This window comes from Ochlerotatus camptorhynchus, unplaced genomic scaffold (genome assembly GCF_037179485.1).
Source record: "Ochlerotatus camptorhynchus isolate MF236.1 unplaced genomic scaffold, CSIRO-AGI_Acam_v1.1 ptg000301l, whole genome shotgun sequence".
NCBI classification, from domain to species: Eukaryota; Metazoa; Arthropoda; class Insecta; order Diptera; family Culicidae; genus Ochlerotatus; species Ochlerotatus camptorhynchus.
The window spans coordinates 266,938-285,860 of record NW_027040789.1 but is presented as its reverse complement, the minus strand read 5'-3'; the positions used below and the strand labels follow the sequence as shown (position 1 = coordinate 285,860).

At 38.9% G+C, this 18,923-nt stretch overlaps 1 protein-coding gene across 3 annotated transcripts in view; it reads left to right on the top strand.

Moving 5' to 3' along the window:
* The window catches only part of LOC135707022 (calcineurin-binding protein cabin-1-like), a 340,814-nt gene that overhangs the window by 117,300 nt on the left and 204,591 nt on the right, over positions 1-18,923 (top strand). For 2 of the 3 annotated variants that reach the window (XM_065228739.1, XM_065228740.1), the window contains exon 9: positions 17,915-18,214. In XM_065228739.1, the coding sequence (XP_065084811.1) occupies positions 17,915-18,214 (300 nt within the window). Of the gene's footprint in view, positions 1-17,914; positions 18,215-18,923 lie in introns of those variants that run through there. The other variant, XM_065228744.1, reaches the window with a different exon arrangement.

Below are 18,923 nucleotides of genomic sequence, written 5' to 3'. Positions count from 1 at the left end.
ATTATTTAACAGATGTTTCCATTTGGCATACTTTCTTGATAAATGGAAAAATGCAAAAGTTGTTCCAATTTTGAAGCCGGATAAAAATCCAGCTAAAGCTTCTAGCTACCGTCCAATAAGTTTGCTTTCTTCAATAAGTAAACTTTTTGAAAAGATAATTTTGAATAGAATGATGCTTCACATCAATACGAACTCATTTTTTGCAGATGAGCAGTTTGGATTTCGCCATGGGCATTCAACTACTCATCAACTCTTAAGAGTTAACAATTTAATTCGTTCAAACAAATCTGAAGGCCACTCAACTGGAGTTGCTCTTCTAGACATAGAAAAAGCATTCGACAGTGTTTGGCATGAAGGTTTGATTGCTAAATTGAAAAAGTTTAATTTTCCACTTTATATTATGAAATTAGTTCAAAATTATTTAACTGACAGAACTCTTCAAGTAAATTATCAAAATTCCAAATCTAATCGACTACCTGTTAGGGCAGGAGTTCCTCAGGGTAGCATTCTTGGGCCTATATTGTATAACATTTTCACTTCGGACCTCCCTGATTTGCCTCAGGGTTGCCACAAATCTTTGTTCGCTGATGACACAGGCATTTCCGCTAAAGGAAGAAGTCTTCGTGTTATTTGCAGCAGACTGCAGAAAAGTTTAGATATTTTCTCTTCTTATTTACAAAAATGGAAGATTTCTCCCAACGCTTCCAAAACTCAACTTATAATATTTCCACATAAGCCTAGAGCTTCGTTTTTGAAACCTAGTAGTAGTCACATAGTCACTATGAACGGAGTTCCAATTTCCTGGTCAAACCAAGTGAAATATCTTGGATTGATACTTGACCAAAAATTAACTTTTAAAGATCACATTTAGGGCATTCAAGCCAAATGTAACAAATATATAAAATGTTTGTATCCTCTTATAAACAGGAAATCCAAACTTTGCCTGACGAATAAACTTCTAATATTTAAACAAGTTTTTAGACCGGCCATGCTTTACGCTGGCTGTGCCAATATGGTCTAGTTGCTGCACTACCAGGAAAAAAGCACTTCAAAGGATTCAGAACAAAATTCTGAAAATGATTTTGAAGTTGCCTCCCTGGTACAGTACAACCGAAGTACATAGAATTTCGAATGTTGAGACTTTAGCACAAATGTCCAACAAAATAATTAATAATTTCAGGCAAAAGTCGTTGCAATCCTCAATTGCAACGATTAATTCCTTTTATACTTAGATAAGATTAGTTTTAGTTTTTAGTTTTAAGATATCAATTGTTATACTGACATGCAGGTTAAAAAACCTGTTTAAAATACTGAATTGCCAAGACATGAACAATGTAAAAACACTTAGATATATATCATAACAATTAAGGCTGGTACGTTACTGCAGTAACTGGAGCACCTAGGTTAAAATGAAATGTAATTTATTTTGAATTTGGAACAAATAAAGAGTTAAAAAAAAAAAAAAAAAAGTGCGCGAGTGAGGAAGCCGTGAATCATACGCCGAGCGCTTTGATTACGGTCCAGCTTTAACATCAACATCATCATCGCAACATCAACATCTGTAAAATCATCACCACTATAGGCCCATTGATAGCAACAACGAAAGCACGTTAAATTGCCTATCGAGGCGACCGAGGCATACCAGCTACCAGGTTATTGACCCAACAGCCGTTGGGGCAAACAATAGCATCTCACCAGTCTTTATAAATCGTGTCGTTTGTTTTGTTCTCGCCAGTATAGCATCTCCCTTGTTTCCCTGGTCCAATATCAGGCTGGTGTTTAATTAAGGTGATCCAAAAATTTGTTAATAGGATACGTATATTTTTTTTTCCTCTTGATTTTTTTTTTCTTTTTTTTGTATCACTTAGGGTGATCCAAAATTTTGTAAATAGTATATATATATATATTTTTTCTTCTTTTCTTATTTTTATTGATTTTTTTTCTTATGTATTACTCTTTAGTAGAGTAAAACTATATCAACTTGTTTATACATGCATATATTTATATTTTTTTTTCTATTTTTGATATTATTTTAAATTACTGTAATTATTTGTACAAAATTTACCAAAAAAACCATTGCGGCGATATTTAACCGCAATGGATGAAAATGATAAAGGCGGGGGATGGTCGCTTTCCATCTCAGACGACGAAACTCTTAATTCCACCTCACACAAAAGTCTCGAGGAAGTTGTTGGAATGGAAACCCTTGACGTTCCAGTTGACTCGCTCTCCAGCAAAAATACTGGAGCATATCCCAAGAAAAGTTATCACCCACAGCCCTCTCCCCAACCATCTCCTCCTCGTCCACCCGCACCCCCCACACCATTGCCCCCGAAAATCTCTGCGCTCCTCCACCTAAAGGCTTACCCAGAAGCCTCGAAAGGCCCATGGGTTGTTTTTTTCCGGCCCAAACAAATACCTTTCCGAGGATCTCTAAAGATCTAACAACACATTTTTCGGTCGTTACCGATATTTTCAAGGTGACACCAATAAAACTGCGCGTTACCGTTGATGACCGGAAGTAGGCTAACCAAATTGTTGCGTGCGAGCTTTTTTCTTTGGAATACCGAGTCTACATACCCAGTAGTGAGGTAGAAATTGAAGGAGTGGTCACCGAGGCGAGTTTGACTAAAGATGATTTCTTGGTTCCCGATTCCTTCGGAATCTTTAAAAACCGTGCTCTGCCGAAGGTGAAGATATTGGACTGCCTTCAAATGCAGTCAGTATCCGTCGTAGGCTCCAAAAAATCTTATTCCTTGTCAAACTCGTTTCGTATGACCTTTTCGGGTTCAGAGTTACCTCACTACGTCGCTATTGGCAAGGTTCGGCTGCCTGTACGTCTGTTTGTACCTCGGGTAATGAACTGCTCGAAATGTAAACAACTTGGTCACACATCGGACTACTGCTCGAACAAACCACGCTGCGATCAGTGTGGCGAGCAGCATCAAGAGGGCCCTTGCGGTGCTCCTCCAAAATGCGTGTACTGCAAGGAGAGCCTGCATACCCTGACTGACTGCCCGAGGTATAAACAGCAGGGAGACAAAATTAAGCGGTTTCTGCAAGCTCGCTCCAAGAGAACGATAGCAGAACTCTTGAAGAATACCGCGTCATGTTCTCAGGCTACACCAAAAAGCAGTAACACGTTCTCCATTTTGCCAGTTGATGATCTAGACTCTGACTCAGAGGTCGGTGAGGGTAGTCCGTTTGTTTTTAAAGGCAATACGAGAAAACGAGCAAAAAACACACCACCGAAAAGCCTAGTATTGTAGATAGCTTCTTCAGTATATTCAATATCTCTGACTCAACGAGGAGCATTATTAATTTAGTGCTGCCAATGATGAAAACTCTTTTGAAGCAACTAGCTTCTAGGTAGTCCTTCCTTGCATCGATCATATCCTTTGATGGATAATTCTCCGAATGAGGTCGGGGATATGATCTCTGTTCTTCAGTCTTAGTTAACAATTCACTTTCTGATGCATTTGCCCTTTGTGAAACATGGCTCTCTTCAGACAACGATCTTGCTTTCCACGATTTCAACATTATTCGCCTTGATCGCGCAGATTCGTATGGAGGGGTGCTTCTGGGGATCAACAAGCTCCATTCCTTCTACAGAATCGATATGCCTTCGGTGACAGGCATTGAAGTAGTTGCATGTCAGGTTAATATTCGAGGTAAATGCCTCAGTATTGCCTCAGTATATCTTCCACCGAGAACCGCGATCTCTCGTCAAAGTTTCGTGGATATCTGCACAGCTATGCCGGAGCCACGGTTGATCTTGGGAGATTTTAACTCTCACGATACAGGCTGGGGGGAACTGTACGACGACAACCGTTCAACCTTGATATATGACATGTGCGACTTCTTTAAAATGACAATTCTTAACACCGGGGAAGCAACACGAGTAGCCAAACCTCCAGCAAATATAAGCAGATTAGACCTCTCACTTTGTTCGAGTTCACTACCGTTGGATTGCACGTGGAAAGTAATTCAAGATCCCTACGGTAGTGACCATTTGCCAATCAAAATTTCTATTACTTTTGGTTCATCTTCTACTCGCTCGGTTGACATCGCGTACGATCTTACAAAAAACATTGACTGGCGAAAATTCACGACCGCGGTTCTTGAGGCCAGTCAAGAAAGCCCATTGTCCCATGTCCGAGAAAAGAAAGACTGTTTACAAAAAAACTTACATTTATTTAAATTTACTTTTATGTTTGCAGCCTCAAGGCACATCAACCAAAATTTTTACACAATCTTCTATTGTTTCACAATGCGATTAGCACGTCGTCTAATAACATGTAACTTCTTTAATTCCTTTTAAAACTTGGTCCATTATTTTTTTTAAATGTATACTTGTGGCAAATGATTATAAGTATAGGTACAATCCTTTAACCTCCCTTAGCTCAGTCGGTAAAGACGCAGCTACAAAGCAAGATCATGCTGGAGGTGGCTGGGTTCAATTCCCGGTCCAGTCTAGGAATTTTTCGGATTGCCACACAATTATACCAATGCAAAAATGGTACAGGCATCGAAAGCTCTCAATTAATAACTGTGGAAGTGCATCTAGAACACTAAGTTGAGAGCACGCAATAAGGTAATATGCGACATGCAATAAGCTTGAAATGCGAAGAAGAAGAAGAAGAAGAACAATCCTTTAACCGTATTTATCGTCATACACTTTTTGGAACTCTGTGTAGTTGTACTTGAGTTAGGCTCCCGCTAAATCTATTGAGAAAAACATTTCGCACCTGTTAGGGTAGCAAAAATATCTTGGTAATGGATAAACATCTGGAATTATACGCTGGTTTATCGATACTTTACAATCGATTAAAAGACGAATGTTATCATCACGTTTTATTACTGCCATTACTGGCGATGCTCATTTGCTTGTATTTATTGGTGTTATTATTCCGTCTCTTTCTAGGAGATCCAAATGATCACATACCTTTTCTCTCAACCGAAATGGTGCAGAATAGGCTTTTTTAAATATTGGTGGACCATATTTCAATATAATATCAGCTTTGTATCCCAAAATTGGTTTGGAGAAATCATTAACGAATAAAGAAGGAAAATTTGATTGAATATCACTAATAATTCTACCCTTGTTAATGTCATTGTTAAAAGATACTGCATTAATATTTATGTCGCAGGAGAAAAAATTCCTCCATCTATGAAAAAAATATATTGATCCACTCTCGACCCATCAATGGTATAAAATCATGCTGAGTATCCCATTCTTCTTTTTTTACCATCTAGCTCAACTATACATTTAGCCTTGCCTAGTAATTGTAACTTTATCCCATCAATAACAGCCAAACGACGATCACATCGCTTTAAAAACAGTTCCTTGAAATGCTTACAAAAATCACTTTTACCAATAACTGATACCTCAGACCCAGTGTCCACTTCCAGGGTCAATCCTACTTCATTCACCAAACAATCAACTAAACATGTATTATTTACATTGGAATACAGTGATAGTTGGTGTCATCTCCGTCAGATTCTGACGCATTTTGTTGCTTCCTTCCCAGGCTTTTGAAATACTCCTTGTCCGTTGGTTCCTCCATAGAATTATTCAAAAACTTAACCGAATTACGGCTGTTTTTCAATTTGTAACAGAAACGACGTATATTCCCATTATGAGACAATCACGCACAGCTTTATCTTTAAAAGTTCCAAATTCGCACTGCTGGGATTGCAATTTGAGCCCTAATATGAAATCCTCAGCCGATTCACCAAATCCTTGGACACACGTATAAAACTTATACTGCTGAATCAAAACAGAATCCTTTTTGTCAAATCTTTCTTTCAGTTTGGCAATAATTTGTTGATAATTTAAAGTTGCGATTTCAACGCTAGGATACAAAAAAAAAAAATCAATCAAAATCATCAAAAACATGATCTCATTCCGTCTCGCACGCTGAGCCGGTCAAGTCGCATCGGTCTCGTTGTACGACACTATCATTTAACGGCGCCGGTGGTGTAGTGGTAAGCGTGATTACCTCTCACCCCAGCAGGCCTGGGTTCAATCCCAGTCGGCGCCGCCGGGATGTTCTGAGGCATAACATCTCTGATCACGCCTTCCTTCGGATGGGAAGTAAAGCCGTTGGTCCCCGGTTCATGAGTTGATGGGTCGATAGGTAGGGTCCAGGTGTGTGGGAGCTGCCTTCCTGGCACGTCGGTAGCATTGGTGCTCAGCACGGAAAACAAGATCGACGGAAAAAACAAACCAAAGGAAAAAAAAAAAAGACACTATCATTTGAGTTTTTGAGTTTTTCCCCCACGAGGGGTTTTTTTCTCGCCAAACTTAGTAGTCTTAACACTATAGACAACTAGTGCGCGAGTGACCAACAGTCCGCATCGTGCTCTCTTGCCGTGCGGATCTATTTGCTTTTTGCTGAAGGAAGTGTTACTACTACCTAAAGCTACAACAAATTTAAACAGCACTTTTCAGTGCTCAACCTGTAACCTTGTTCAACTCTTATTCCTCTTCGACCCTTGTTTGGACCCTACCCGAGGTAATCCTTCTTGGATATCGATTTGGAAAATTCCTCTTCGATCCTTCAGATTCTTATAGTAATCTGCTTGGAAGTCGATTTGGATAAAAATTTACTGCAGCCATGGCGCCTAAACGCAAAAGAAAGGGGCAAACTCTTGACCCCCCTTCTGATGAAATTAATTTGAGTAATCAATTTGATTTGCTCACGGATGATGAGAATGATCCATCATCCAAGAAAAATTCTAGTAAACTTTCCCGGCTTAATGCCAAGAAGGAAAAGATTCCCCCTATTGTGATAACCACTACCGATTTCCATGCTCTACGCATGGAACTTTTGAATTTCGTGAAAGTTAAGTTTTCTCTACAAATTGGACGTCGGGGTGAATGCCGTGTATTGGCTGAAACCTAGGACGGATTTAAATGTCTTCTCAAGTATCTTACTGAGAAGAAGCACCAATTTTTTACTTACGACACCAAAACTGAACGTGTGTTCAAGGTTGTCATGAAAGGACTGCCCAGTGGTGAATCCCTGGATCAGATCAAAGATGAACTGGCAAAATTACTTGGAGTTGTGCCACTCCAAGTAATCAAAATGAAAATGAAATCCCGTCCTGGCGATTCGCGCAACGGGATTTCTAATGATTTTTATTTAGTTCACTTCAAGTCTAGTGAACTAAACAACCTTAAGGCCTTAGAAAAAGCTAGCCTTATGCTCCATGTCCGAGTGAAGTGGGAACACTTCAGGAAGACTGGAGGAAATTTCCAAAACCTCACCCAGTGCCGTAAGTGCCAGGGATGGGGTCACGGAACTAAAAATTGCTACATGCCAGCTAAATGCATGAATTGTGGTGATTCCTCTCACGCAAAGGACGACTGTCCTGTGAAGGAAGATCCTAAGAAATTTAAATGTTCAAATTGTGGTGAAAACCACAAATCCATTTTTTGGGAATGTAAGACTCGCAAAGCGATCCTACAATCTCGTTCTAACCGTCAGGTAGGAAACGCTCCACGTTTCCGACCAGGTACAAATTCCTCTGCTGTTAACAACGGTCAGCGAGGAACAAATTCTACATTCGTACCCGTAGGTACAAATATCTCCCCTGCTTCAAATGTTTCATCTGTACCTACTCCCCTCGCTGCTAACAATGTTCATCGAGTTAATGGAGCTACCTATGCTGCTATTGCAGCGGGTAGAAATCAAAATACTAACCAACGTTCTAACGGAAATTTTGACAATTTTGACTTAGGAAGCATTACTGCCCCCAAAATGGAATTTTTACAGAATTCATTAATTGACATGATTTCTGATATGCTTAAATCTAACTCCATGGTTGATGCTATTCAAACTGGAGTAAAATTTGCAAATAATATTGTCATGACTTTAAAATTCAGTAATGGATTTTAAAGCATTAAATATTGTAAATTGGAATGCTCGATCTCTTAAAGATAATGAAGACGAGCTATTTAACTTTTTGAGAGTTCATAACGTGCATATTGCCGTTATAACTGAAACGTTCCTTAAACCTGACCATAAGGTTAAGAAGGACGCAAATTACTTGATTTATAGAAATGATCGTCTTGATGGACCCTGTGGTGGCGTTGCCATCATTATTCATAGACGAATCAAGCATAAAATTCTTTCTTCATTTGAAACCAAAGTTTTTGAAACTTTGGGAGTTTCTGTTGAAACAAAATTTGGACAACTTACGTTTATAGCTGCCTATTTGCCATTCCAATGCGTAGGCCAGCAAAAGAATTTTCTCAAGGGTGACCTCCAGAAACTTACCCGTCATAGGTCTAAATTCTTCATTATTGGTGATTTTAATGCAAAACACCGCTCATGGAATAATGCTCAAAGCAATTCCAATGGTAATATTCTGTTTGATGATTGTTCTGCAGGTTATTACACTATTTAATATCCAAACAGCCCAACATGCTTTTCTTCTGCAAGAAATCCCTCCACTATTGATTTGGTCTTAACTGATTCATGTCAACTTTGTAGCCAATTGGTTACCCATGCTGACTTCGGTTCTGATCACCTTCCAGTAACTTTTGAAATATCCCAAGAAATAATTTGTAATCTCAACAGCTCTACTTTCAATTACCATAGAGCTGATTGGGAGCAGTATCGAACATTTATGGAATATAACTTCGATCCAAACATTCCTTTGCAAACCAAAGATGAAATTAATTATGCTCTTGAATCTCTGACTACTTCTATAGTTGAAGCAAGAGCTGCCTCATTACCAAAATGCGAGGTTAAATTCGATTCAATTATAATAGACGATGATCTTCAGCTCTTGATCCGTCTTAAAAATGTCCGTAGGAGACAATATCAAAGAACACGCGATCCTGCCATGAAAGTTATCTGGCGGGATTTGCAAAAACAAATTAAAAAGCGATTCTCTGCCCTGAGGAACAAAACTTTTGAAAATAATATTTCTAAATTAGACCCGAGTTCCAAACCCTTTTGGAAACTCACAAAAATTTTGAAAAAACCTCAAAAGCCTATTCCAGCGCTTAAAGAAGGTGGTAAAATTTTGATAACAAATTTGGAAAAAGCTCAGAAACTTGCTAAGCAATTCGAGAGTTCCCATAATTTCAGTTTGGGTCTTACTAGTCCTATTGAGAATCAGGTTGCTCGGGATTTTCTGAATATTTTCTCTCGGGAAAATATTTTTGATGATTCCTGGGGGACTGATTTGGACGAAGTAAGGTCTATAACTAAAAATTTTCAAAATATGAAAGCTCCAGGTGATGATGGAATTTTCTATATCCTCATCAAAAAACTCCCAGAGAGTACCTTGTCTTTCTTGGTAAAATTATTTAACAGATGTTTCCATTTGGCATACTTTCTTGATAAATGGAAAAATGCAAAAGTTGTTCCAATTTTGAAGCCGGATAAAAATCCAGCTAAAGCTTCTAGCTACCGTCCAATAAGTTTGCTTTCTTCAATAAGTAAACTTTTTGAAAAGATAATTTTGAATAGAATGATGCTTCACATCAATACGAACTCATTTTTTGCAGATGAGCAGTTTGGATTTCGCCATGGGCATTCAACTACTCATCAACTCTTAAGAGTTAACAATTTAATTCGTTCAAACAAATCTGAAGGCCACTCAACTGGAGTTGCTCTTCTAGACATAGAAAAAGCATTCGACAGTGTTTGGCATGAAGGTTTGATTGCTAAATTGAAAAAGTTTAATTTTCCACTTTATATTATGAAATTAGTTCAAAATTATTTAACTGACAGAACTCTTCAAGTAAATTATCAAAATTCCAAATCTAATCGACTACCTGTTAGGGCAGGAGTTCCTCAGGGTAGCATTCTTGGGCCTATATTGTATAACATTTTCACTTCGGACCTCCCTGATTTGCCTCAGGGTTGCCACAAATCTTTGTTCGCTGATGACACAGGCATTTCCGCTAAAGGAAGAAGTCTTCGTGTTATTTGCAGCAGACTGCAGAAAAGTTTAGATATTTTCTCTTCTTATTTACAAAAATGGAAGATTTCTCCCAACGCTTCCAAAACTCAACTTATAATATTTCCACATAAGCCTAGAGCTTCGTTTTTGAAACCTAGTAGTAGTCACATAGTCACTATGAACGGAGTTCCAATTTCCTGGTCAAACCAAGTGAAATATCTTGGATTGATACTTGACCAAAAATTAACTTTTAAAGATCACATTTAGGGCATTCAAGCCAAATGTAACAAATATATAAAATGTTTGTATCCTCTTATAAACAGGAAATCCAAACTTTGCCTGACGAATAAACTTCTAATATTTAAACAAGTTTTTAGACCGGCCATGCTTTACGCTGGCTGTGCCAATATGGTCTAGTTGCTGCACTACCAGGAAAAAAGCACTTCAAAGGATTCAGAACAAAATTCTGAAAATGATTTTGAAGTTGCCTCCCTGGTACAGTACAACCGAAGTACATAGAATTTCGAATGTTGAGACTTTAGCACAAATGTCCAACAAAATAATTAATAATTTCAGGCAAAAGTCGTTGCAATCCTCAATTGCAACGATTAATTCCTTTTATACTTAGATAAGATTAGTTTTAGTTTTTAGTTTTAAGATATCAATTGTTATACTGACATGCAGGTTAAAAAACCTGTTTAAAATACTGAATTGCCAAGACATGAACAATGTAAAAACACTTAGATATATATCATAACAATTAAGGCTGGTACGTTACTGCAGTAACTGGAGCACCTAGGTTAAAATGAAATGTAATTTATTTTGAATTTGGAACAAATAAAGAGTTAAAAAAAAAAAAAAAAAAGTGCGCGAGTGAGGAAGCCGTGAATCATACGCCGAGCGCTTTGATTACGGTCCAGCTTTAACATCAACATCATCATCGCAACATCAACATCTGTAAAATCATCACCACTATAGGCCCATTGATAGCAACAACGAAAGCACGTTAAATTGCCTATCGAGGCGACCGAGGCATACCAGCTACCAGGTTATTGACCCAACAGCCGTTGGGGCAAACAATAGCATCTCACCAGTCTTTATAAATCGTGTCGTTTGTTTTGTTCTCGCCAGTATAGCATCTCCCTTGTTTCCCTGGTCCAATATCAGGCTGGTGTTTAATTAAGGTGATCCAAAAATTTGTTAATAGGATACGTATATTTTTTTTTCCTCTTGATTTTTTTTTTCTTTTTTTTGTATCACTTAGGGTGATCCAAAATTTTGTAAATAGTATATATATATATATTTTTTCTTCTTTTCTTATTTTTATTGATTTTTTTTCTTATGTATTACTCTTTAGTAGAGTAAAACTATATCAACTTGTTTATACATGCATATATTTATATTTTTTTTTCTATTTTTGATATTATTTTAAATTACTGTAATTATTTGTACAAAATTTACCAAAAAAACCATTGCGGCGATATTTAACCGCAATGGATGAAAATGATAAAGGCGGGGGATGGTCGCTTTCCATCTCAGACGACGAAACTCTTAATTCCACCTCACACAAAAGTCTCGAGGAAGTTGTTGGAATGGAAACCCTTGACGTTCCAGTTGACTCGCTCTCCAGCAAAAATACTGGAGCATATCCCAAGAAAAGTTATCACCCACAGCCCTCTCCCCAACCATCTCCTCCTCGTCCACCCGCACCCCCCACACCATTGCCCCCGAAAATCTCTGCGCTCCTCCACCTAAAGGCTTACCCAGAAGCCTCGAAAGGCCCATGGGTTGTTTTTTTCCGGCCCAAACAAATACCTTTCCGAGGATCTCTAAAGATCTAACAACACATTTTTCGGTCGTTACCGATATTTTCAAGGTGACACCAATAAAACTGCGCGTTACCGTTGATGACCGGAAGTAGGCTAACCAAATTGTTGCGTGCGAGCTTTTTTCTTTGGAATACCGAGTCTACATACCCAGTAGTGAGGTAGAAATTGAAGGAGTGGTCACCGAGGCGAGTTTGACTAAAGATGATTTCTTGGTTCCCGATTCCTTCGGAATCTTTAAAAACCGTGCTCTGCCGAAGGTGAAGATATTGGACTGCCTTCAAATGCAGTCAGTATCCGTCGTAGGCTCCAAAAAATCTTATTCCTTGTCAAACTCGTTTCGTATGACCTTTTCGGGTTCAGAGTTACCTCACTACGTCGCTATTGGCAAGGTTCGGCTGCCTGTACGTCTGTTTGTACCTCGGGTAATGAACTGCTCGAAATGTAAACAACTTGGTCACACATCGGACTACTGCTCGAACAAACCACGCTGCGATCAGTGTGGCGAGCAGCATCAAGAGGGCCCTTGCGGTGCTCCTCCAAAATGCGTGTACTGCAAGGAGAGCCTGCATACCCTGACTGACTGCCCGAGGTATAAACAGCAGGGAGACAAAATTAAGCGGTTTCTGCAAGCTCGCTCCAAGAGAACGATAGCAGAACTCTTGAAGAATACCGCGTCATGTTCTCAGGCTACACCAAAAAGCAGTAACACGTTCTCCATTTTGCCAGTTGATGATCTAGACTCTGACTCAGAGGTCGGTGAGGGTAGTCCGTTTGTTTTTAAAGGCAATACGAGAAAACGAGCAAAAAACACACCACCGAAAAGCCTAGTATTGTAGATAGCTTCTTCAGTATATTCAATATCTCTGACTCAACGAGGAGCATTATTAATTTAGTGCTGCCAATGATGAAAACTCTTTTGAAGCAACTAGCTTCTAGGTAGTCCTTCCTTGCATCGATCATATCCTTTGATGGATAATTCTCCGAATGAGGTCGGGGATATGATCTCTGTTCTTCAGTCTTAGTTAACAATTCACTTTCTGATGCATTTGCCCTTTGTGAAACATGGCTCTCTTCAGACAACGATCTTGCTTTCCACGATTTCAACATTATTCGCCTTGATCGCGCAGATTCGTATGGAGGGGTGCTTCTGGGGATCAACAAGCTCCATTCCTTCTACAGAATCGATATGCCTTCGGTGACAGGCATTGAAGTAGTTGCATGTCAGGTTAATATTCGAGGTAAATGCCTCAGTATTGCCTCAGTATATCTTCCACCGAGAACCGCGATCTCTCGTCAAAGTTTCGTGGATATCTGCACAGCTATGCCGGAGCCACGGTTGATCTTGGGAGATTTTAACTCTCACGATACAGGCTGGGGGGAACTGTACGACGACAACCGTTCAACCTTGATATATGACATGTGCGACTTCTTTAAAATGACAATTCTTAACACCGGGGAAGCAACACGAGTAGCCAAACCTCCAGCAAATATAAGCAGATTAGACCTCTCACTTTGTTCGAGTTCACTACCGTTGGATTGCACGTGGAAAGTAATTCAAGATCCCTACGGTAGTGACCATTTGCCAATCAAAATTTCTATTACTTTTGGTTCATCTTCTACTCGCTCGGTTGACATCGCGTACGATCTTACAAAAAACATTGACTGGCGAAAATTCACGACCGCGGTTCTTGAGGCCAGTCAATCGGTTGAAACACTTCCTCCACTGTACGAGTACTCCTTTCTCGCGCGACTTATCATCGATTGTGCGCTGCGAGCACAAACGAAATGTGTTACGGGTGTTTCCGTTCGCAAGCGACCTTAAAAATCTCCCAGACGTCGCGAAGAGACGCTTGTTGAACTTATTCAATCAATTTCTGGAGCACAACATTGTTCCGGATGACTGGAGGCAAGTAAGAGTTATTGCCATCCGAAAACCTGGTAAACCCGCGTCGGATTATCACTCGTACCGTCCCATCGCGATGCTGTCCTGTATCAGAAATTGTTGGAGAAAATGATTCTTTTTCGTCTAGACAAATGGGTTGAATCGAATGGTTTACTTTCAGATACGCAATTTGGATTTCGGAGAGGTAAAGGAACGGGCGCTGTCTTGCGTTGCTTTCAACTGAAATTCAACTGGCCTATGCGCAAAAACAGCAAATGGGTTCAGTTTTCTTGGACATTAAGGGGGCTTTTGATTCTGTTTTTATCGTCCTTTCGGATAAACTCCACAATAGTGGACTTTCACTAATTATGAATAACTATTTGAGCAACTTGTTGTCTGAGAAATATATGAGCTTTTCTCATGGAAACTCGACAACTTCACGAATTAGTTACATGGGTCTCCCCCAGAGCTCATGTTTAAGCCCTCTTCTTTATAATTTTTATGTAAAAGACATTGATGGTTGTTTTGATGAAAATTGCTCGCTAAGGCAGCTTGCAGATGACGGGGTTGTGTCCGTTATAGGGCCAAGTGCACCGGACCTGCAAGGACCATTGCAAGATATCTTAGACAATTTGTCTACTTGGGCTATGAAGCTAGGTATCGAATTCTCTCCAAAGAAAACTGAGTTGGTTGTTTTTTCTAGGAAGCATCATCCTGCACAGTTACAGCTTCAACTAAAGGGTAGAACAATCACTCAAAGTATATCTTTCAAGTATTTAGGTGTCTGGTTCGATTCCAAAAGCACGTGGGGAAAACATATTGCGTATGTGAAACAAAAATGCCAACAAAGAATCAATTTTCTTCGTACAATTACTGGAACTTGGTGGGGAGCACATCCGGAAGATCTAATCAGGTTGTATCGAACAACCATCTTGTCGGTTCTAGAGTACGGTAGCTTCTGTTTTCAATCCGCGGCAAAAACACACATCCTGAAGCTGCAACGGGTTCAATACCGTTGCCTCCGAATCGCGCTTGGCTGTATGCACTCGACGCATACGATGAGCCTCGAAGTACTCGCGGGTGTTCTCCCACTGACAGATCGTTTCGCGGAACTGTCCTCCCGGTTCTTATCCGTTGTGAAATAATGAACCCATTGGTAATAGAAAACTTAGAGAAGCTGAGTCCTCACCAACTGGCAACAAAAATGGAATGAGAGTGATCTGGGAAGATGGTTACATTCTATTCTCCCACAGGTTTCGAACAAGCCGTGGTTCAAAGGATTGGACATGAGCCGTGTCATGTCGAGGCTCATGTCCAATCACTGCTCGGTAGACTCGCATTTCTTTAGAATCAGGCTCGCAGGCAGCAATTTGTGGGCTTGTGGTAGTGGTTATCACGATATCGACCACGTGCTTTGGTCATGCACCCTACATTGTGTTGCTAGATCCGAGTTATCCGCATCCCTCGCCCGAGGAAAACAACTTTAGAGACATCTTGGCGAGCCAAGATATTGACTATTGCAATTTAAGTTATGTGTTTTTAAAACGGATCGATCTTGAGGATTTAGTGTCATCTTTTGTTCTCTCAAGTTGCTAGGTCCCCATCGGTGTACCCCCATGTTCGTCTTTTCTCCAGTATGTCGCCTAGTTCTAGATTAAGAGCACATTGCTCGAAAAAACCTTGTGTTCTCAATCCCTATCCTGCCATCCATTTGTTACAATTTGTTACCCCTAACCTCGAGATAGCCGCGAGTAATCGGCCCCCGCTTTACTAAAGTTAGTTTTAAGTGATTTTGTAACCCAAACGATGAATATCGGCTCCGCAAAGCTACGGCAAATGAGCATGGAAAAATAAACGCATTAAAAAAAAAAAAAAAAACATGATCTCCCGCCACAGTGATGACACAGGACATTCTCTTTTTTTCACTAATATTGTTGAAATCAAATGCGAAATTCAGCCTCTCAGCATAATTAGAGAAAGAGCTACCCAGACATTTAAGACTCAAGGTTACCAATAAATGTGCTCATTTTTCACCGAGTCTCAGCTAACAATAACTTCAGTATCGCACCACAACTACAACACTGCCTAACAACCCGCACCCAGAGAGTATCTCCGATTTACATCTCTATGATGAACACTAAAATGGCTATCTTTTAAAAAATCTTCCAAATTAAACAATAGCAGTGCACTAATAAGATGGTGTATAGAACAGTAAAGATTACAGTTTACTTTTATTTAAACTTTTATTTAAAATTTTATTTTATTTATTTTTTTTCCAGGATTACTACATTAAATTTTAAAATATGAAAGCTTCTTATATGATTTTCACACAGAAACTACACACCACTACCAGTACGGTTTATTGTTCCACACAAAGCATTCTTTCAAAAGTTCCAAAATTATACCTTTGCAATACTAATGTAATGATCACTGTAAGAACCGTAAACTCTAAAATCCGGTGGTTATTTTCAAACGTATTCACTTGCACGCTAATTTCCATCACTCGTCGTCAGTTAATATGACATCATTTTAGGGAAACCACAGTGGTAAACTTCGAGTATGAACAAAGACTGAACCAAACGTTTATTCGTGAGTCGAAAGGCCCTGACATCACAGACGTGACCAGAGATGTTTATGCCTCAGAAAAATCCCACCGACCCCCCTAGCAGTTTTTTTTATTTGAAAATTTACGTGCTGCACATATTTTATACATTTTTAACTATTATGAGAGAGTTTTGAGAAATGTTAAATTCTAAATCTGAAAATCAAGCTGAAATGAAAATTATTAGTACTGCTATTATTTTGAACAATTTTACCTGGTGTCTCACTTTCCGGCAGGTGCTTCCAAAAATTTAATATTTTGTAATCGTAAAATTAACATATTTGTAGTTCTTTGGCGAACGTTTCAGCTCAATTGATCATAAGCTAACAAAGTTACATCAGAATTTTACATTGTAATTCAAGCGGGAATGGCGAAAAAAGTGACTTTAGTGACTTTTTTTTGTCGAAAATAGGGACTTTTTAGTGACCACCTTCAAAAAAGTGACCCGCTATCAGCTCTGTAATTGACTGGATGCGGTTTGACAACTCACTGTGATGATCCTCGAACACTAGCGTGCGCAGCAGAGGGACAGGAGTGACACACTCGCTGTATGTTACTTTTAATCATGGCCATGATACCACTATGGAAGTGACACTGAAAACCATATTTTCAAATCATTTTCTTTTAAAAACACATATATTAAATAAGTTTCCCAATATGTGGAGGTAACTTCAGGTAAAAATCTTGAAACAATGAAATCCGAGGTTTATAAAGAAGAAGTGTATTTTTTGGATAGTTTGTAAATCTATCAGACTCTACATCTTTATTTAAATTTAAATTGTAATTTTGAAAAATGTAACAAATCCAGGGTCCTGATGGAAAAACTTCAGAAAAATCCAAAAAGACGATTTCTAAGAAAATCAAAATAGGCATTTTTGCAAAGGTTGGTTGAAATCGGTGACTTTGACTTTCGAAAATGTTTTTTTACACGGGGGATAGGGGAATTTACGTATTTTCGTCAATCTAAGCAGCGTCTGCACTTCTACTAGCATTTTCTCAGCGTCACGCACATATATGATGTGTCTGTTTGTTTACATTCATCTGCTGCTTGCTTCTCTATCCATTCCAATCGACAGAATTTTTCAAAACGTTTTGAAAGCGTTTTTACAACGCTCCAAACTTCTCAGGTGAGTGTGACTATTGTCGGCAGCCTCTTTTTCTTCGGCAACCTTCCCATTAGAACTGCGTGTTAACCAGCTGTTCTATTATCGGCAAATCGAAATCAACCCCATTTTGTAGTGCGTATGCTTTATTTGAAGAAAAATGTAGCATTACTGGATTGCTCGATCGTTCAAATATAATCAGATTGAAGCTGAAAGGCTAAACAATCGTTTGGAAACATTCAGGGAAGTGCGTTGATGGGAAAACATAGTGAAATTAACGTTTAAATTTTGGTTGCCGAAAACAGTCAGTGGGTGCCGAAGCCAACATTTACCCTATGTAAGAAAAAAATACAGAGATTTTGAAACGGATAATGTGAATTGAATCAAGTCAATAGGTTTAATCGTTGTCGAGAAATCGTTAAAAACGTACCGTTTAAATCGCGACTCAGTGGCACTAACTTCGTAAAAAAGAACGTGTAAAAAATCGTGTAAAAACAGACTTCAGTGTATACACTTGAGCGTGTGAGATATACATGTAGATACATAGCTACAATTCATCATATTTTTTTTTCAGGTTAATTCACTATTGGAAGAACAACCAAATACATTTGAAGTGTGTTTGCCGAATCAACAGTACAATAATGTCTACAACAAACGTATGATACAGGAGATGATTGAATCGCTTCAGCGCCAAATAAATCTGCGTAATGTAAAGGAATTATATGCTGCAAAAAACTACCATACCTTGGTGAATATCTTGAAAGACAGTTTAACCCATACGACGCTTGTTCAATCTAACACCAATCAAACATTAAGCATATCGACACAAATTGAAATTTTGTTGGAGTGTTTTTGGCATTTGGAGCAATATTTGGTGAGTATGACCGAATTAATTAATTAACACTCCGAATACGATGCCTCCGAAAAACGTGTAACGGCAAGTTTGCAATGGCACAACTTAGTCATTTCTTAATGAATTTCAAAAATTGTGGTACCTTTAGAATTCCTTGGGTTTGTAGATAATTTTGATTGTAAAAATATTGAAAATTTAATCGTCTACTTTTTTAAATAGCGAAAAGAGTTGTTACACGCAGTGTTGTAAATTTTCATATCATTCGATTTAAGATGAACCACTACAACCATTCAATCAATTCTGTGTAAACGAATTCTCACATGACCATAATTTGAAGAGCCCCTTTCTCATTCGAAGCTCATTGTCACTGTCAATTGAGTCACTCAGTATCATTTGATATACGACAGTGGAGTATGGAATAAATCCAGCAAAATGGTCCCGAACAGACAAGTCGACCCGATGTCGGATCAATGTAAGGCTAATTTAAGGTCGATGTCGACCCAATGTCGTGTTGTTGTTGGGTAAATTTTGGCTTTTATGTCGGGTCAACATCGGGTTGGGGTTTGATAGAAGTCAGGTTGCGGAGATGAACTAGCCATAGGCTAAAAATCTCTAACACTCCGAATACGGAGGGTAAAAAACTTTACGCCGACTACGAAGCCTCCGAAAAACGTGTAACGGCAAGTTTGCAATGGCACAACTTAGCCATTTCTTAATGAATTTCAAAAAT